General features: G+C 34.9%; 1 protein-coding gene across 1 annotated transcript; it reads right to left on the reverse strand.

Annotated features, from left to right (window-relative positions):
- Nucleotides 1–12404: 12404 nt before the first annotated feature.
- Nucleotides 12405–18988, reverse strand: LOC143249373 (uncharacterized). The gene is made up of 3 exons (XM_076499118.1): nucleotides 18903–18988; nucleotides 16462–17576; nucleotides 12405–13910 (listed from the first exon to the last, which is right to left on the reverse strand). Exons 2-3 carry the CDS (start codon nucleotides 17568–17570, stop codon nucleotides 13805–13807), a joined length of 1215 nt encoding a protein of 404 aa, XP_076355233.1. The 5' UTR covers nucleotides 17571–17576; nucleotides 18903–18988; the 3' UTR covers nucleotides 12405–13804.
- Between the last annotated feature and the right edge of the window lie 3523 nt (nucleotides 18989–22511).

Consider the following 22511-nt stretch of genomic DNA (forward strand, 5'->3'; position numbering starts at 1 on the left):
TAGAGTGCTTTAAGGCTTCGCCAACTGACGCTTTAAGTCAGAGGCAGTGTATATGTTATTTATATAATCAGGAAGGAACCTTTTGTGTCGGAATGTTTGTTTGTTTGACACAGACATGCTGTCATTTTCACTCTGCATGAGACGAACAGCAATTGTAACCTCAAGCAAATTAAAGTGACAACCGAGTTTTCAGTTTTGTAGCTAATCATTCGTTGTTCGTAGGTGAAGCTATGTAGTTTATTTAAATCCACACACCCAGTTTTTCTCTCACTTTGTATTTCCGGAAACGTTATTTACAATACAACTGTCTTTTAATTTGAACAATACATAAAACGATAAATAATTTTTCGTCCAGCAAAATCTTTTCTTTCACAAGATGCGTGTCTTATTTATTAATGTTTCATGAAATTATATGTTATAACATATCATCTCTTAGGGGGAGACGTACCATATGTAGCTGTTGTAGTAACCTTGTAAACGTGTAGATTCGAAGACGATGGCCTCGTTCTCACGAACTATTGTCTTTCATTTCATATCTTCCAAGAAGTATTTACTTTTCCCTTCAAACACCGTTTATATAGCTGTCTTAAATATGCAAAGAAACAAATTATTTTGTTGTTCCACGAAACAGTACAGTTATTATCTATCACGTACATGAATGTACGAGTGAATGAAACTGTAATGACATGTCAACCACACTAAATCAGCTATATACAGTGCCAGAATGTTATGTATTTCCTTACTTAATTGCCAAAAAACAGTTTAAACTTTCATAAGTTTGGCACTTAACACACTACTGATAACGTACTGTCCTTTAAGTATTCTGAAGATCTACAAAGTTATTTTATGGTTATTTCATCAACACTGAAAACATTGTAATTATGTTTAAAATGATAAGAGTTTGTTTTGCAAGAGATCAAGAATTATATTACTTTAAAACCAAGACTGCGATTCTATGCAATGTACTCATCATAGATTTAATTGTTTGAAACGATTACATTCACACTTTCATCTAATTTAATTCAATAACAATTCGCTTCATTAGAAATAGAAATTAAAGGGTGTGGGTTGTGTGTTTCATTATAGTGTTGTATAAGAACTGTTAAAAAAACAACACAAACTGAAACTCTATTAGTAAATCCACAGATAATTCTACAATTGAAGCATCTTGTACTGAATGTTGTTCGTGACTGAACTACATAAACGTAATAAGTTGTTTTCTTAACAGTGACTTTAAAGTACCTTTGCGTACACGATGTGGTTCTTTTTAACGTAAAAAAATGTATTAATTACACTGCACAACAATTTTTTGAAAAGTTTTGCTTCCTGAAAAGTTTTGCTGATTGTGACAGGTACCTGGTGGGTATGCATAAATGTAATTTTGGTTTTGCTTCATCACGTAGGAACTCTGAGAAATAGACAGTTAACTGTTTACCGGTAATAACGTATTTAATTGCGTTTATGTTTCTAATACGCGATTTAGTTCAACATAATTAAAGGTGTTTTGCTCCTGATTTTCGTTTGCATTCAATGTCCGGTGCATCACGTTGCAGTGTCCAACAGTAGTCAGCAAGCATTGACGGATTCCGGTTGCCCTGATATCGATTTTCCATTGTAGCAATGTCCTGGTGAAACTGAAGATTTCGATGAAATGGTACGTGATGGGCAAATTTGGATGTGATTTTCGTGATCAGCAGCTAAAAATCTATAAGGAACATACAACAGTGTTCAAGAAGCAATATCATTGTTGTGCAGTGTAATTGTAAAGAAATGTTGTAGCATGCTTACTTTTGTTTATATTCTGCTAGTCGTGACATCTAGTGTCAAAGTATAAAATAAAACTAATATATTCGTAATATTTAAAATAATTACTCGTAAAGAATAACAACATAGTTTAGCTGTAGTCATCATGATAAGTAATTGTTTTGTTTTATTTTTCAAATTGCAGTAAACATTTTGTTTCCAAAAGTAATATTGTAATAAGCTTCCAAATTGTTCATGTCTTTGTTTCGGAACTTTCGCACAAATTTATGTAACATGCTCTCTGAGAATAGTTATATCTAATTTTGAACATAGACTAATGGGAAGATAGCTAATAAACAGCACACATCGCCAACTATTTGGCCACTCTTATTTTGACCTAGATATGGGATTAGGCTGTCATTCTTATAAATCACAAATGGTTACAAACACGGCTTACGTTTCTGTTGACCAAGAACCTTCCTATCCATGGTCCTAGCAAGCAAAGCGGATAGACAATGACAACGAATTTTTCTTGCAGTATATTTAAACGTAATTAAATACGTTTTACAGCGAATGTTTTAATAATAAAAAAGTAAAATACTACACAGTGACACAATGGTACGTCTGCGGACTCTAAAAACAGGATTTCGATAGCCGTGGTGGGCAGAGCACAGGTAACCTATTGTACAACTCCAAACAAACAAACAAATATATTACTCGTTTATGTTCGTTTTCACCAAAGGTAAAACTGAAAAGATAGGCCTAAAGCTTTACTTTGAGTGGCGCCGCACCCTCTGCTGTGAGCTGCAGTTTGATTTATTCAGGGTTCATGAGCACTGCTTGAGCTGACAAATCAAAGAAATACAGTTAGGTCACTTACAATGGATATTTATATATAAAATATTAATAGGAAATTAAAAGTCTCATTGATGTTAAAACAAAATAAAGAAATTCGCTTAGTGAACATACTTGTATATAGAACTTGAATGAATCATTCTATTATCTCAAAAATAAGGAAAATATGGAAGAAAAAAGAAACTTGAAGTCATTCTTTCATGGATATGGGAACGGTCATCCATCTATAAAATTATTCTGATTTTACAGGTTCTCAAGCGTTTCCTTATGTTTGATGATTTATTGAGTCCAATAAATAATACAAATAAGTTCCCTTGTTATGGTTGAAATATTTTGTGACAAGAACAATTCTTCATTTCCTTTTCGTTTTGAAACAGGTGTTATAAGATATCTGTACAGATGCAAAAATCATAGATTTTTATTAAATTTATACATATTGTCTTGTCTGTAAAGGAAGCTAAAATTTTACGTGAAGTAATCTATTGTTGACGTTCCAAACTTGATAATCTCAAGTGTTAATAGCCTAAAATGGGAATAGAACCAAAACGTATGACGGAGAGAAAACTAATTTTGTTATTCATTCTAGTTAAGTCATGGGTGAATTTTTCAATACTTGTCATCTGACATCTAGACTGTAGTGTACTGAATTCATCGTTTGTATGAGTAAACTGAAATTTTGTTAGTGCTTTCATACGAGTAACGCTTTGGTTAAAATAGCTTTTCTAGCGCTATGTGAGCTCACAGAATAATTTATTATATGAAGTGTTGTTCACGTACAAATTCCACGGTCTTCAGAGGCAAATTCCTGTTGTCCGTTTTTTTTTTCTTATTTTTCCGTCCGGTTTTTTAAAAGAACTGACTGACGGACAATAATACCGTTAAAACATGCCACACATGAAATATTTCACGAAGTCCTTAATCAATTTAAACATCACGAATTTGTTCTCTCGTATAAAAAAATGGTAATGGTAAACAAAGTTATTAACGCAGTTTGACACTATCTTATTGTGGGGCCTGTCATGGCCAGGTGGTTAAGGCACTCGACACATAATTTGAGGGTCGCGGGTTCGAATTTCCATCACACCAAACATGCTCGCCCTTTCAGCCGTGGGGCCGTTCTAATGTTACGGTCAATCCCACTATTCATTGGTAAAAGAGTAGCTCAAGAGTTGGCGGCGAGTGGTGGTAACTAGCTGTCTTTCCTTTAGTCTTATACTTCTAAATTAGGGACGGCTAGCGCAGATAGCCCTCGTGTAGCTTTGCGCGAAATTTAAAACAAATAAACAAACCAGTCTTACCACTGCAAAATTAGGGACAGCTAGTACGTATAGTCATCATGTAGCTTCGCACGAAATACAAAACAAACGAAAATGACAAATCATTAATTGTGATGCTTCAGAAACTAACATTTCCGTGGTTGGATATTGGTACCAAAATTATGTTTAAATCGATCAATGTTTATGATTGTTGTTTTAAATGTTTCAAAGAGTTCCCGGCTCTTTGAAGTTTGCCATGTTATCTACAAGTAATGTATGAGAAGGATCTCCGGTATTGAAATTCTGTTACAGAAAATTCGTAACCTACTTTTTTGAGATAAATGTACTGTTTAAGAATATTTGATATTAGCATTTATAGCCTGAGTGTCGCGGGTTCGAGTCCCGGTAGCATTAAAGATGCTCGCCCTTTCAGCCGTGGGGGCGTTATAATGTTACAGTCAATCCCACTATTCTTTGGTAAAATATTAGTGCAATGGTTTGAGGTGGGTGGTGATGACTAGCTGCCTTCCTTCTCGTCTTACATTGCTAAATTAGGGACGACTAGCGCAGATAGCCCTCGAGTAGTTTTGCGCGAAATTCAAAAACAAAAAAATTAGCATTTAACAAAAGTTCGCCTATCATTATAGATGTGAAGTGTAGCAAACTTTCCGGCGACGAATTCCAATTAAAAGCGATTTTTTCCCAGCAAAATATTTTTATGTTTTTATGTAATACAAAATTAATTGTGTTTCCTGACTATAGTTTCTATGTTAAAACTGTTATACGGAAAACAACAACATTTCTGTTTTTCTACTTTAGTCTCTGTGTAAAAACTGTTTATACGGAAGACAACAATAGTTCTTTTTTCTGATTTCTCGACATGTTTATCATCCTATTCATAAAATACATCCACTGGTCTCAATTAAGCAGAATAATTCAGACGTTTTGTTGACGCCATTTCTGTTGCAGGGTAAAATGTTCAATTAACTCCTACATTTCTATTTGTCTTTATGAATGTTCATATTAAATAATTATTCCAAATAGTGAAAAATGTAAGAGATATAACAATGATTAGAATCAATATTTTAACAAATTTCTCGGACCATGAAATTAGGTTTGAGTATGTGCTGCTACCTAGGGAATAATAACGTAACTAATATTGTATTTAATTACTTAAATACGGATGCAGATGTACTAATATAATAATAAATTAATAAACAACAATTTATTAGCATTCTAAAGTGGTTTGTTTCTTTGAGGGGGGAGGACATACTATATGTTTCGAAAGAACATTTGTGTCTTCTCTCTGCAGAAGTAAGTAGCATATATTATCCAAGATAAATCATTTCGTAATGGTAATAAATCGTTGTTTATCGATTTATTACTGTGTATAATTTTATTTCTTTACACGGAAAGTTTGACCTAAATCGAGTATAGTCTTGTTACCTGTATTTTTGCTGAGTCGAGCGCCCTATTCACCTGGCCATATATTTTCTGAGTGCTGAATATTGGTATAGCTAATAATACATAAACTCTAATCTAATTTTCTTACTACAGTGTGATTTGAAATATAACTTTTAGAGCAAAGTTGAATTCTAATTACAATTTGCAGTTTGTTATAGTACTGAAACCAAATATTGGCCATGATTCAATTCGTTTAGCGCCCTCTATCACACTATAATCGATTTGCGAAATCACTGTAATGATTTTATATTGATGGAACATAATGACAGGATTACTAAGAAAAACCAAAAAAATGATCACAACACAATAATTTATAGCTTGAATACTCTTGTTGCCAGTGTAGTTTCTGACCATAATCTCAAGAACATTTCACGATGATCTGCAAATAAACAAAAACAAATCCATGTACTAAGCCAACAATTTTTTTTTTATAGATCCCCAGATTTTCCAAGATGTTTACCTTTATAAAAGAAATATATTTAATGTATTTCATTAACAAACCTAAGTTTAGTAGTTAAATCCAAATGTTACTTAAACAGCATAATAACGCATAAACCGTAAGCTATTTAGATGCATGAATATTTACTATTTGTAACAGTGCATACGAAACATCACAAGTAACAAAATGTTAATATACTGGAGAGAAATACAACAACAGTTTGTTTGTTTGTTTTGGAATTTTGCACAAAGCTACTCGAGGGTTATCTGCGCTAGCCGTCCCTAATTTAACAGTGTAAGACTAGAGGGAAGGCAACTAGTCATCGCCACCCACCACCAACTCTTGAGCCACTCTTTTACCAATAAATAGTGGGATTAACCGTCACATTATAACGCCCCCGCTGCTGAAAGGACGAGCATGTTTGGTGTGACGGTGATTCGAACCTGCCAACATCGGATTACGAGTCGAACGCCTTAACCCGCCTAGCCATGCCGGGCCCGTACAACAACAGTCACTTGCAAGCTATCTTTCAAAAGAAATGAATATAGGGTTGCTACAGCTCGGAACCTTTCTTTGTTCTTTTGAATTAAGCACAAAGATACACAAAGTTCTAGCTGTGCTCTGCCCACCACGGGTATCGAAACCCGGATTTTAGCGTTATAAGTCCGCAGACATACGGCTGAGCCACTGGGGGGGCTTGGAACCTTTTCCTTACAGCAAGTGATTATTTTTTGTGATTGAATCATTATATTCACAACAATTATACCTAATTGTTGAATATGCGTCTATATCATCCAAACAGTGACAAGTAACTTCTTCTTTTAACTATTATTTTTATTTTATTATTTTGCAGTAGGAAACATCCTGAAAAAACTACACAAATAACACATGAAATACTAGTTACATATCAGTCGAATTTCCAGGGTTATTTCCATGTTTTTAACCACTTAAAATAAATCATTGGAATTAATAGTAATTTTATTTACCTACATTAACAATAAGCACAAGAAGTATATGAGTTAGATCGAGTTATTCGAGGGTGATGATTCAGAGTTGGTTCTTCACGTTGGGACGCTGAGTGCGGCATAACAGTAAAGGTCAAATCCCAAGAGTTGGCAGTTACTTCTATTAATTACCTACTTTCATCCTAGCCTATAAGTTTAAAAGTAGTGCGGCTATGCACGAATATCACTTTTTTATATTTGTGCAACGTCGTTAAACAAACAAATTATCCATTATGATGCGAATTGAAGTGCTGATAACTTGAATTTGCTTTTGAAATGTTAGTGATAAGGAATATATGATGTATGTGTGTTCAGTGAAGAAGCTAGCTAGCTTCCCATTAAGTGAATTGTGCCTGTCTATCAACACAGAATTAATTCGTTCATCATAAACCGTCGATAAAAGATTCAGTAACAAACCAGTTAGAAGACTCACTATTGTTTGTAAGTTTGTGAAACTTTTGTACGTAAATAATTTGTAATGCCCATTATTATAAGTTGTATTACTGCTTGTATATTTAAATATATTTCTGTTAAGAAAGAAAATTGTGCGTGTATCAGTATTGTTGGCAAATATCATATGTTTAATACATGTCGACATTTAATTAATCTCTATATCAAAACTGCAATTTAACTCGGTTCTGACTTTTTAAAATTGTAATATGTATCAACTGTCTACCAGGAGAATAAGATATTTTAAAACAAGACCTTATAATCAATAGAATATATTGATTCATCAGTTGGGTACCTAATTGTTATTGATTTTTTTTAATCGTAATCTCAGTTGAATGTAATAAGGTTCGGTTAGCCTAGGAAATTTAGGTGGATCTTAAATTCTTATATTATGCTATCAATGCAAAATAATTTTCAGGTTATGAAAGAACAAAACTCAACACATTTATATATTAATTAAATGAAAACAGATATATTACATTTATATCTTAACTAGTATTGTTAACAAAACTAAAGAAAGAATGTAATGTATCTTTACTATAAATACTATTTAGTTCCAGTATTTTATTTTTTAGTACGAACTAGCTTATTTGTTCAGTTCTCAGTAATTTTACTTATTTGCTCAAAAGCCTTTTTGAGCCTTTTTTGAATTATTCTCACGATGTCTTAACCTTCAGCTAAACGATCCAGACATTTATAAATCTGAAACATTTAATATGATTAGATTATTCTGGATTAATAGAGTTTCAAGAAAATTATCTGTTAGTATTTTATAAACTATAACTTCGGTAAACGTGTTAATCTATATAACCATTGTATAATTTTACGTTGGTCTTGACATATGAACAACAGGCTACTACTCGCGAACTAGTAACTTAAAACCTGTTCGAATTGGAGGGATGGAGAACGCTTGTATAACTGTTAGATATATGAATTGTTGACCAGAGTAAACTGTGTGTTGATAACAATTATTAAAGCTGATAACACCCTAACATCTAACGTAGGTGTCAGGCTAGGTGTGCCTAGTGTGTTAGTATTGTAATTTTGATAATTTGACGTTTGCAACTTCTTACTTCAAAAATGCTCTCCCTACTTTAGGGGCTACGGGTGCACGTTAACAGTGACGGTCAACACTCATTAATCGAGAGTGTGTGTGTGTGTGTTTTCTTATAGCAAAGCTACATTGGGCTATCTGCTGAGTTCACCGAAGAGAATCGAACCCTTGATTTTAGTATTGTAAATCCGAAGACTTGCCACTGTAACAGCGAGGGACTCAGTATTCCAAGAACTGATGATAGCTACTGTACCAGCTGTTTTCATTCCAGTGTATTAGGGATGGGTATTTACAGACAAGCCCTCGTATAGTGTAGAGTGAAATTCTGAAGCGAATAAGTGATGTGACTATAGATTAAGGCTTTCAATTTCATTAATTAAAATTCCTTTCCAGGATATACAAATTTTAATTTTGGCGTCTAATTTATAATCTAGCACTCAAAACTAATCACTTCATGGATAATGTTTTTACAGCCCTACAGTCACTCACTATTAAATGTTTATTTTATTTTACAGGTGAAAAGCTTATAAGAAATATACTGTTATCTTTAAGAAACTTAACTATTTTTGTTACTTATCTTCAACGCCCGGCATAACCAAGTGGTTAAGGAACTCTACTCGTAATCTGAGGGTCACGGGTTCGAATCCACGTCACACCAAAAATTCTCGCCCTTTCAGCCGTCAGGTTGTTATAATTCGACGGTCAATTCCACTATTCATCGGTAAAAAGAGTAGTCCAAGGATTGGCGGTGGGTGGTAATTACTAGTTGCCTTCTCTCTAGTCTTACACTACTAAATTAGGGACAGCAAGTTCAACTAAATTTCGTTCGAAGGATGGTTTGTCACGTAAAACAACAACATAAGAAATAAAATATTTCCACGATCAACTCTAAATATTTAAATAAATCAAGAAGTGTACACAAAGTTTACAAATACTAATTTAGAAATGTTTTGATTATGTATGCACAGTAAAGCGCCTCGTGCAGAAAGCTTGTTTTGTAATTCGAGTACAATGTGTTGAACTATCGGCTTTATATCCCACTAGTTTGTTTGAAGCTTTATATAGTTTCGCTCTCAGCTTTGTGAGTTAAGATTAAGCATCCTTAAATTACCTATTATTGAAATTTAAAATTGAAATTAATGTAAGGAATATATTGTTTTGTGTAAATCATTATTTGTAATAACTGTTTGTAATGCCCTTACTGTACCCCGTGTAAGTCTTCGGATTTACAACGCTAAAATCAAGGGTTCGATTCCTCTTGGTGGACACAGCAGGTAACCCAATGTGGCTTTGCTATAAGAAAACATAAACAAACACAGTACTCGTTATTATAATTATGAATTGATATTAAAGTTGATGTAGGCAACATGTTTTTCATGTCCAGTATTGCTTAACACTATATGCGATTCTTGTGTTTGAAATTATATATCTATTTTTAGTATTATTACTGTCGTTTAAAGTTAAACACAAAGCTATATAGGATGGGCTGATCTGTGTTCTGCCCACCCTCGATTTCGAAACTTGGTTTCTAGCGTTGTAACACCCCAGTGGCATAGCAGAAAAGGCCTGGCATGGCCAAGCGTGTAAGGCGTGCGACTCGTAATCCGAGGGTCGCGGGTTCGCGCCCGCGTCGCGCTAAACATGCTTGCTCTCCCAGCCGTGGGGGAGTTATAATGTTACTGTCAATCCCACTATTCGTTGGTAAAAGAGTAGCCCAAGAGTTGGCGGTGGGTGGTGATGACTAGCTGCCTTCCCTCTAGTCTTATACTACTAAATTAGGGACCGCTAGCACAGATAGCCCTCGAGTAGCTTTGTGCGAAATTCAAAAAAACAAACAAACATAGCGGAAAATCCGCAGACATCCAGCTGTACCACTGAGAGGGAATATCTTAAAAAAAAAAAATTACAGAAATCTTGCAATTTGATTCTAATGCCATGTTGGAAATTCTGCTACTACTAGTAGACGTGTCAAATTACAGTATAATCATAAAACTTTGTAACACTGAAAATAGAATCCGTAACTTGAGTACGAATTATAGCTACAGTATGTAATAAGATCGACACTTCATAACGAAGTTTGTCTGAAATAGATTCTTTAATTTTGATGAAGATAATCGTTTATTTTGCTGTAAAACCACAGAAAACTTTTGGACATTATCATTTGAAATTTTAAAAACGTTGAAATTACCCGATTTTTTTAATATAAATTATTTTGAACAAAAATCATGTTGTTGTTACTGCTAGCACTTGAAAGAGCATTTTAAGATTTGAGCTTAAAATATTGTTATAAGCTATGTTTATGATACTGTAATTTGTTTGCTTTAATTGTTGTCAAGAGAACGTATGAAGCTAAGATCACTAAACTCTTAGAAATATTTATAGCAAGTGTAAATTTTGAATACGACGTTTCTCAAGCGTTTGTTGGTTAGAAAATGAGTCAAAAGATAATCAAGTTTACATATTGTTAAAAGAGTTTTCAAATAGATAACTGGGTCAGTCAGTGTGTTTTTGTGAAAGATTTAGATACGTGTTTGTTATCAAGCATATTGAATTATATAGTATGAGCTGATTTGTTTCATGCTAGTTAACGTAGGCCTGTAATAAATTAACACAGCGTACAAGTGTTCACACTCATAGAAACATTCAAGAAGGAACGGAAGAACCTTTTCTCGTGAAATGGACCGAACTCAATTATTATCACCATATAATTTAAAAGAATCGCCAACAAAAGAACATTACAACAGTGTTGTGCCTGATAATACTATATTTTGCCACATTACAATTTTTTTTCCAAATAGCTGTATTCAATAGAAAAGGGCTACTAGTGTGGAATTGGAACTTATTTTTAATGCCTATCAAAATTTGCTGTAAACACTTTGAGGAAATGTGACTGAATCAATTTCAAATAATGATTAACTTTGAGTCTTTATATAATGTGCGATTGCTTTATGATGAGTGGCTAAAGGTAATATGGCCTGCGAGGGACCAAATTACTACCACACATTCTTTTGTGCCGTCGTTTTCGATAAAACTAACCTGCGCATGGCTCTCAGCCTTCCCAATCGCTGCTAAAAGATTTGAACTGATTACCTGAGTGATTTAAATTATGGTCATAACGACAGCATTTATTTTAAGTTACGTTTGTTACAAGTTCGGTGGAAGCCATTTTATCCTGTTATAGGGATCCATTTTATCCAACTCTATAGGTAAAACGGTTGTCTACCATAATAACTAATTATTTTCAATTTTTGAGAAAGATATTTTCACAGTCTTTGTTTTAACTGTATATTGCATCAACAATAAGTTTGTTTGTTGTTTGTTTGTTTTGGAATTTCGCACAAAGCTACTCGAGGGCTAACTGTGCTAGCCGTCCCTAATTTAGCAGTGTAAGACTAGAGGGAAGGCAGCTAGTCATCACCACCCACCGCCAACTCTTGGGCTACTCTTTTACCAACGAATAGTGGGATTGACCGTCACATTGTAACGCCCCCACGGCTGGGAGGGCGAGCATGTTTGGCGCTACCGGAATGCGAACCCACGACCCTCAGATTACGAGTCGCACGCCTTAACACGCTTGGCCATGCCGGGCCTGCATCAGCAATAAATAAAAGTTCTTTTAAAATATTTTGCTTTTTTTCATGAGTATGATTTTGAATTTCGCGCAAAGCTACACGGAAGCTATCTGCACTAGCCGTCCCTAATTTAGCAGTGTAAGGCTAGAGGGAAGACAGCTAGTCGTCAACACCCACCGTCAACTCTCGGGCTACTCTTTTACCAACGAATAGTGGGATTGACCGTCACATTATAACGCCCCAACAGCTGAAGGAGTGAGCATTTTTGGTGTGGCGGGGATTCGAACCCGCGACCCTCATATTACGAGTCGAGCGTCTTAACCACCTGGTGATGCTGGGCCTTTTTCATGAGAATGATCTTACCTGGTGAAAACTGTATTTAATGATAAGATGACCTTCTAACCTAACTTACCCTACAAGTGTTATCGTCTCCACACGAAATAGAGGAAGAATTTTATCTGAAGCTCGTAAGAGGATGTATTTATGTTTGTAGAAATAACTGATACACCTAAGAGCTAACATTTATAGTATTTTATTATTCACACATTTTGTTAACACAATACATGAACTGAGTATTAAACCGTTACGTTAAATGTTACCATCATCTACATGTTTCAATTGTTACAGCAGTATAAAGAACTCACAAACGATAAGTTCAAGATACGAGTAATAAACATACTGGGATAAACAATTAACCGCTATTACTTGTTAATAAACAAATCAAACAACGTGTATATTGAAGGGAAGTTGAGGTTAACATGATCGGCTATGGTTATGAAATTGTATATATAAAAACAAACAGAAATAAAAATATTTTGGAAAAATATATTCCGTTTAACAATAGGTTATTAGTTTTGAAGGCTCCTTTTGAGGTTTTAAATAAGGCTAATGTAAAAACGAAACTGCCATGATGATACAAGTATTCGACATCGACATAAAATAACAAAACGAAATGCGATGTGTAAATAATATGTACTTTTTTGTTGTAATAATAAAATAATAAGCTGTTTGGTCCGGCGTTTCTCAGATATATTTCAGTATCACAATTTTAACGAACGAAATCTATGCAAATTTATGGAATAACCGTTTTCAAAAATTACGTCAAAGAAGCTTTTGAAATGTTCTCGTAGATGCATAAATAAAATATCAATCAAATCAATAAACATGTGGAACAGGTTTTAGTTATACAAAGTGGAAGTGTTAATTTTAATAAACCAAGTAAGCAGGATCATTTTCTATTTGCAATCCTATGAGCGTCATCTGGCAAAAACTGTGTAACGAAGTCGTGATTTTTATCAAACTCATCCAATTTATGAAAATCGAATAAGCGATCTACAATTTATTTACTAAACATTTGGTTAGCAAATAACTGATTACATTATTTATAGAAAGGTATTCCAGTTGTTAAATACATCACGATGTTCTATCACAAATCATACTCCAGATTAATATCAACTTGGTATTCATTAAGGATGAAACAGGGTGATTGTTAATTAAATAAATAATATCTAATTAAAATTTAATACAATAATATTTTTTCTGTTTAGAATTGAACGTATAAATATTTTTGAGAAATACACATATATAAACAATGAAACATATCACCTAGTTGTACATTCCACATTGACGAAAGGTAACTTCAAGAGACAAAAATGTTAATCACGATAACAGTGTAGGTGAACGACCATTACCACGTTTAGGGTTACTGTGTCAAAGATGTACTCAAATCATTTGGGAGTGTTGTTGAGGACACAGTCATTACGTGAGCTTAATACTTCCTTATGGGTCGTTTTTATGGAAACACTTCTGGCTGAGGTATGCTCGAGGATTTTTGTATATTTATTTAGTCGCTAGACGATATTCCTTTTGAAGTGGGTTACATGTAAATGTCACTGTTGTAGCGTGGTCGATTAAAACAGCCATGATGTTGAATTTGAGGCGATACTTTACATCAAAATTGTAGTGTTTTAGCATTTATATTTGTAACACTTGCCTACTTTTGTTGACAAAGCAGCTGTCTCAAAAATTTCCATCTTGTTTCTTATTTGCTCAGGTACGAAATGTTCTAAAACCCTAGGGAAAAAAACACATGAGATTAAATTGGCTGATTTTTCACTAAAACGTATTAACAAAATCGATACGGAAGTATGATATAAAAAGTCTGTGTGCTTATTTCAAGACTAAGCAATTCATCCAGCTTCTTATTACTCGTAAAAGTATTTCATGTTTGTGAAATCTAACGCAAAACGATAGTAACGTATAATGAATATTGGTTTATTTGTTTGTTTCAAAAATTTCAAAGTTACAAAAATGACTACTGCGCATAGTTGTCGCCATTTCTGAAATTATAGGCTAGAGGAAAAGCAACTAGTGAAGCGCACCCTACTGTCAACTTTTGCATTATCTCGTCTAACCAAGTAGTTGGGATTTGACCTCCGCCCTTATAGCTTCGTTCATGGTTCCAACGTGTGGAACATGTTTTTGCAGTTCTAGGACGCAGAAAACGCATGCTGGGATTCAGAATCCAGTTATGTGATTCACTGAGACAAGGCCACACCCGACCCATGAGTATCGTGTTTGTTATAATTATTGAAATGTTATTTATGTTTACAGTTGAATAATTTGAGCACTCTTTTTACACCATGTACTGTTAAATGAAGCAAAAATTCCAAATTTTGTAAAAACTTTAATTTTTTACAGGGTTACTCACGTTCTTCATAATAAATGATGTTTTTAAAAGGTAAATTCATAACATTAAAATAGAGTGCAAATGAAATTATCATTTTTTTAATTTAAATGATTATTTTTAAAAATATGAATACTATCCAAACGGAAACAATTCGTAAAAGCGGCGAAGTTGCGAGCGGGAAAAAAAGAGAGTTCCTTTTATTAAAATGTCTCAAAGTTCTTATATTTTTTTAAAAGACAAAATACTAACCCGTAAATGTATTTGTAAAACGTATCACATGGAAAGGGAGTGATCAAGTAGCTTAACATCCAACATGAGTCAGAAAGACATGTTTATTGAGTTTATTCTGAAACAAAGCTTCTGCGTTCTGTTTTTTTATTTATTTTTTGAACTTCTGAATAAATATTTGAACACCTTGCGAATTCGCAATAGTTTTCAGGCAATGTAGAATCTGGTACCTCAGCTCTTTAAAAACGATTCATCTGTAGTTTTCGCAATTTCTGTTGATACAGATGGCCTAGAAAGACTCACTTAGTTCACTTGCTGCTGTAAGTTGGCTAATTGCGTTACCAGCCTGAACATGAACACTTCTGCTATTTTGTGTAAAAGGAACACAGTCTGGTACGTCTGGCAATGAGGTAAGCCTTTTTGAGGTTAACAGATCAAATTCTTTATCGGAATACATTTTTTCTTTGTTTCTCATTTGACTAATGGAAACTGTGATATCTCTCCCCCGAATTTGGTTTCATTGACGCACAAACTAGGGGCTAATAGATGGTATGTGGATCGTTTACAAAAGACGCAAGATTATCTATGTCCTTCAGCCGAGGTCAGGATCTGTATCGTAGTGCCAAATTAATCAAGTGCTTCCCAGTACGTTGAAATCACTATCTGATTGCGTGAATTACATTACAAACATGATTGTCATACATGTATATATATACATTTTGTGTCATCTGACATTGTAGGTAGTAGCAAAAGCTGAGTTCTCGTATTTCTCTCAAAGTAGCAACTTTCTAACGAGTTATTGACAACGGTTGTTTGATTGTTTTTTAGAATTTTTGCGCAGAATTACACAAGGGCTATTTGCACATAGCCAACCCTAATTTTGAGCTGCTCAACTATTAGAAAGGTAGCTAGCACCGGCACCCACCACCAACTACTGGGTTATTTAAATTTAGTCAAATAGTAGGATTTGCTCGAAACCCGTTTTTGTGGCAACGGGTCGCTAACCACAAATCCTCGCATTAATAGTCCAGGTACGCTGAAGACTGAGTCACGATCTATTAAATGATAACGCCTTTGTCTGTGTTTATTATTTATTGATGTGATTGTTCTTTCATTACCATGTGTTTATCACAGTTTAAATGACAAATACATGTTTGAAGCAAAATTAATAATAAGTATTAATTGATTAGATAAAAACATACTTAGAGTTAAATAAGCCGAATAAGTTTAATAGCATAATTATATTTACAGAATCAGTCTTAATTTTATTCTAATTTTAAAAACTGGTTCATCTTTTTCGACATTTGTTACATTAGAGACGAATAAGTGTAGATAAAAGATTAAAATGTTAATGAACCCAAATTCTGCAAATAACAGTCTTTTTTTTAGTAAGAAAAACATTACATGTATTGTGTTAAAGTGTGTGCAAAGCGAATATTTAATTAATGAGAAGAGTGTCTTAAAAAGGTGCTTATAATTATAATTATTATAAGTTATAATCTCTTTTCTAATAGTTCAAATAGGAAATTTGCAGTTTATGTAATACAGTATTCAATTATGAAATCTTACTTAATATGGTTGAAATATTCATTACAAATTAAATTATAATATATTGTCTACATTATTAAATTCCATTATAGGAAACTTCGAAAACATTCAGACTGACTTTTCTCGTATTTCCAACGTACTAAATTACTTAAGCTTTACCTAATGATGGAAACTTTGCTTTTTGCATCACTCATTGCGTTTCCCAGCTCACATATAACTCGGTTGAGACATTCCTCATTTTCTACTGCTGACCGATAGATGGAGTAGTATTTCTCCAATTTTCTGCGATATCCGCTGAAGATGTCCATTTTGTCCTCTGCTTCACGTTTTCGACGGCTACTGCTCGTAAGTGATGACGACACTGAAGGAAGAATAAGTCCTAGACCTGCCAGAGCTAACATGGGCATTATCAAGGACCCTAGACCCAGAGAAGATTGAGTCTCTCCACCAGTTGACCCTATAATGGAACTAGCAGCGGGTCGTAGATCTCCAAACCCTCCATAGTTACCTTGTCCATAACCTCCGAATGCTCCTTGAGTCCCAAACTGACCATACCCATTTACGGCTCCACTACCTCCAAAATCACCTGCCTGGTTGAAACCAACTCCGTAACCTCCAGGTGAAAACTGGGATAAAGTCGGACTTCCTACAGTACCCAGACCACTGTAACCTTCTGCTCCAGAACCTCCGTAGCCTGCAGCAGTCAACTGACTGATGTCGCCAGATGTTCCAAGACTGTATCCTCCTGCTGGTGCTTGGCCCGGGAGAGCGTTAACTCCGTAACCTCCAGTTGCCGCTGCTAATTGTCCTAGACCGCCGTAGCCCCCGGCGTTCACCTGGTTTATATCACTGACAGCACCGAGACCTCCGAAATTACCTCCTGTAAAGCTGTTTTCACCACTAAACCCTACGGTTTGACCTCCATATCCTCCGGCAGTTGCACCTTGAGAGCTAGCTGCACTCTGGTACACATCGGAAGAATCAAAGCTCTGCTCCACATTGGTGCCGTATGAGGTACTGACAGGATTATAATTCGAGGCAGAAGTTTCGTAATCTTCCGCAGACTGTTTCTTCTCTTGCACAGGATAGTAGTAATAATACAGGTTAGCCTGGGACGCTGTTTGAGCGTGATTACTCGAGCTGGCTTGTCTGCTTGATGAGCTAGGGCTACCTTGATTCTCCTCTCGTTTAACAGCCGAACTGCTTTTAACGGAGGTGGCGCAGACTAAAGTAGTGACACCTAGGATTATTATCGTCAGTCGGATCATGATTACCTGGGAAACAATCGTGAACTATTACAGAGAACCTAATCAAAACAATGATACAAAACAACAATAACCACAGTCAAATACAAGTACATTTAAAAGTGTCTCAATTGTTCTGTAACCCAAACCTCACCCTTTAAGAAATGTTTTTTTTCTGTGTATAAATAAATATTGATTTGTGATTTTGTAACATCTTTTAAAGAGTCATAATGCTGTAAAAAGAGTTTTAAGTTAAATATTGTTTAACTTATACTAGCATTTTTAAAATATTTTCATGGACCACATACATTAAGTGCGATTTGGTTCGCCATAGGTGGCATGTGGTAATACAAGATTAAAGAAGATTAGGAAGGACTGAGAAAGTATAGGGAGGACCGAGGAAGTATAGGGAGGTCTGAGGAAGTATAATGTTGTTATATTGTTACTGAGGTTTCTGTTTTGTTTTTTGAGAAATTTGAAAGTTTCTTTGAATCGTGAAAGAAGACAATTTACTAATGTTTTACCATAAGCTGTGACGATAAATTTTGATTTGTTCCGAGAAGTTTTGAGTTAAAAAACTAATATTTTAATAAAGAAACTAATTGAGACGCATTTATTCCACATATCTAACTTCATATTTGGAGTACCAATCAATTTTACTCCCAAACGTTCAGGAATGCTTTATCAGAGATGAACTGGTAAACCATTTGTGTATCAGGTTATTGAATAATCAATAGTAAGCATGCATCACGTAAAAATGTTCAAGTGACACTTTCCATCTGTTAATTTCTTTTAAAAGTCTCTTACCAGTATTTAAAGTATTACACTTCAAGGAAGAGTAGTTAGTTATGGAGTAACAACTAAGGAATGCGTGTATTTCGTTTAACCAAATTTTAAATTGTTCACATAACCTAAAACTCTGAATAGATAGCAGAATTCGACGGCATTCTGTAAAGAAAATGATATTTAAGATACATTATTGCAAGTATATAAAACTATCGTATAATGAGAGAACGCATTTAGCTCGTAAATTTAGAACAATAACAACAGAAAAAAAAAACAACAAGTGACGGCAATATAACTGAGTGAAGTTTAAATAAATATTAAATAAAAACTGATACTAAAAGGTTTCATAAAATAGTTTTTTTAAGTTACAATTTCGTCTTCTTTATATAAAACTCGCGTGTTATGTAGACAATTTTGTCTACGGAACCTTATTGTTATAATTTGTCACACTTTATGTCGCTTGAAAATACAGAAAATTAGATTCAACTCTTCACAGTTAACCTAACATATAAGAAGTATTGGCACATGACTAGCAGTAGAACAAACTAACTTAAACTGCTTGTATCTTACCTCACTGATTTCCACTTCCTTTATTTCCAATGCTTATTTTCCGTCCTTCTAAGAACCTTCCTGCTCGAAAGCGAGCTTGAATGATACTGGTCACTTGCAAGGAAAGAACCTATACAATACTGTTTCAAAAACCTCCCGTACACATTAGAAAAAGCATGCGATTGGCCATGAACTTATAAACAGGCGGTCCTGAAAAGTCGTATTACACCAGCCCTCAAAAAGTTGAAAATTGCTCCAAGCAACCCTTGTCCTCGTAACTTCGACAATACGTTACCTACTTCGGTAGCCTTTCGGAATTGACAGCTCGTGAGGCAGCCTTGACCGACAACGTTGAAGATACGCTATATTAAAGTCGAGTCTTCCGCGTTCCGGTATGGTCGTTCAACCTGTTCTTTGAATAGGCTCGGAATCAGAAGGTTGTCTAAGTGGCGAGACTGGTGATTTTCATTTCACATATAGGCAGTGTTACCACAATCACTAAAATATGCTAGGGAACTAGCTGGGACTACTTCACGCAGCCTATGGTTCCTTTCGCGGGCTCCTTCACGGAAACGAGGAGTAAACAGAGAAAGGTTACTTCCGTTTTTAAGACTAGCTTTTAGCAGCTAAGTAAATTTTGTTACAACAATTGTAATGGCGGTCCACGCCTAACGTGCCAATAAACTTACGAGTCAAATGTTTCCTTATAGTCCACTGGTAACTAGCGGTAAGTCTACGAAAAAAAACACTAAAAACTGGGTTCAAGCCCCAGCAGTAGAAGGAGCGCAGGTAACCCACTATGCTAAAACAAACAAAAAACAAACAAACAAACAAACAGTATGAGGAATTATGGCAATCTTGTGTTCACCACCCCACCTCAGATGCGGAACAGAACACGAGCACAAGTGAATTATCCACTTGATATCTGTTATGATGCACTAAAAAGTTATGTATCCTGGTATGTTCTACTTCAAGCTGAGTACCCATTTTAATGTACCATTGTACATTATTAACAAAAGAATCGAGCGATGGAGACACAAAACAGCTTCGGTTTATTATTGTTAATGTTCACGTGAAATAGAGTAAGAGCTGTTCTGCTACAAATTGGAGCTACTTCTGGAATAACGTTAATCTCGGGTTGACGATTTGAAACGGAAGGCTGAGACACATATTGACATTTTGGGATTATCGGTTAACAACAGTTATGTTCATCTCACCATTACGACTGCAACTTTCTTTTTGTACAGTATTTGTAGATACACAGTTCATTATTCTGTAAGAAACAGACGCCCCAGGGTTGTGATTGACCTGTATTTACACGAAGTTTCATAGTAACAAGATGGATGTATATTATATATTCTAAATAAAATACATTTCATGTTGTTTTCTGGTGATTATGTACGATGCTTTATTCAGTTGCTAGTAAATGTTACCTGAGTTGGCAATTGTTAGCATCATTAGTGGATATCAACGGAACGGGACAATTATTTAGTCAATGCTTTTACTTCAGATTTCGTTTTACAGCTAGAGTTAACCCTACCTCATGCTGTTTTCTACTATGCTCACATTCTTTTATTCCCACCCTTTAACTCTGTAGCATATTGTTCTTGATATGGATAACGTTAATTGCTCTGACAGGTATCATAGTAATGTGAAACAGAACCATTACTCAAAATATTAAAGCAGTTCTCAATCCCGTGGACGCATGATGCACCACGTGGAAAAAAACTGTTTCAATAACAATATAGTGTTCAGTGAGGGTTTGGTTCTTTTGAATTTCGCTCAAAGCTACACGAGGGTTATCTGCGCTAGCACATAATTCAGCAGTGCAAGACTAGAGGGAAGGCAGCTAGTCATCACAGCGTGGTCTAATCTTTTCCCAACGAATAATGGGATTGACCCTCATGGCTGAAATGGCGAACATGTTTAGTGTGACAGGGATTCGAACCTGCGGCCGTCAGATTACTAGTCGAGTGCCTTAACCACCTGAATATGCCGGGCCGTTCAGCGGGCTGGGCAATAAAAATTGATTTTAATTACCTATATAATGGGGACTTAAATATGACCTACACGGTCTACATATATAGATAACATTTGATGCAGTTTATATGAGATTATTCAATGTTTTATTTTCCTAATTATAAATGGATCAGTTCTCTTCATTTAAGAATATGTTTAGTTTTCCAACCTCTCAAATTTAAGTTAATTATATATATAAACAAATTTATCAAAGTTATCAAATTTAACTAGCTGTAAGAAGTCATGTTTAACTAGATTTCAAAATGCAGTCTGAAACTAAACACGCATCAGTTCCTTTTTCAGATGTTAAAAGAGAGGATCTTTAGCATTCAGAGGACTATTAACCTTCATTTATTGTAATTAATGGAAAATGCCACCAGCATTTATCCAATTAAATTGCACGTACGTTGGCGGAACGTGTGCACGTTCAAAGATGATATTCTATTGAAAACGCTGTGAAAGGTTGTATGTAGGTTACAAACAAGCTTCAGCAGTTTGAGTTGTTCGGGAAAAACGCGGATGTTTGAGATCTTCTACGTAGCCTAGTGGCCTGTTTAAACTTATATTAAATTTATTTGATAAACGATTTTATTACTAATAAGTGGTCGTGAAGCGATGTATGCGTTATCAAGGCAAATCAACGACGCAGCTTAAAAACAAGTAAGTAGAGTTTCTTAGATAACAAGATTAACCTCAAAAGTTCCGATGTGCTACTATGAAAGACAAAAAAACAACAACACTTTTTGATGCAGAGTTTTTCAGATCAGTTAGGATGGAATTCCAACTTCGTGTTGCCGAAAGGTCTCAGCTAAGTGATATGAGGCTCAAAGAGTTAGATCTAATAATTTTATTTACAGAACAAATATGACGTCCAATTATGGCACATGGGATGAGGCGAATACATATATCGAGCGTGACTACTTAATGACTGAAATATGTTTTACACATTAGTTATTTATTAATAAGAAGCACAAAAACAACTTTATAAGAAATAATGTGAAAACTTTTTAATTTCCAGGTGTAAAGAAATCAAACCAAATTTAAATCACTTCGCCCGGAGATGTACAATATTGGATTGTAATGAAATACATAAATATTCCACCATATAAAATACCACAGTTTATAGTTGTTAACATCATTTGAGGTTAAGTCTGATAAGAAAATAAAAAAATGTGGTTTTCAACTGAGAGAATAACTGACACAACTTGCAGCCTAAACTTTTTTGTTTTGAATTTCGCGCAAAGCTACACCAGGGCTATCTGCACTAGCCGTCCCTAATTTAGTAGTGTAAGACTAGAGGGAAGGCAGCTAGTCATTACCACTCACCGTCAACTCTTGTGCTACCTTTTACCAACGAATAGTGGAATTGACCGTGATATTATAACGCCCCCACGGCTGAAAGGGCGAGCATGTTTGGGGCGGCGGGCATTCGAACCCGCGACCCTCAGATTACGAGTCGAACGCCTTAACCACCTGGTGATGCCGGGCCTTTTTTATGAGAATGATCTTACTTGGTGAAAACTGTATTGAATGATAAGATGACCTTCTGATATAACGTACCCCTTCCGAAATTAGGAGGAATAGGTAATACTTATTTTTGTGTACAATACA

The sequence above is a fragment of the Tachypleus tridentatus genome, chromosome 4 (genome assembly GCF_004210375.1).
Source record: "Tachypleus tridentatus isolate NWPU-2018 chromosome 4, ASM421037v1, whole genome shotgun sequence".
NCBI classification, from domain to species: domain Eukaryota; kingdom Metazoa; phylum Arthropoda; class Merostomata; order Xiphosura; family Limulidae; genus Tachypleus; species Tachypleus tridentatus.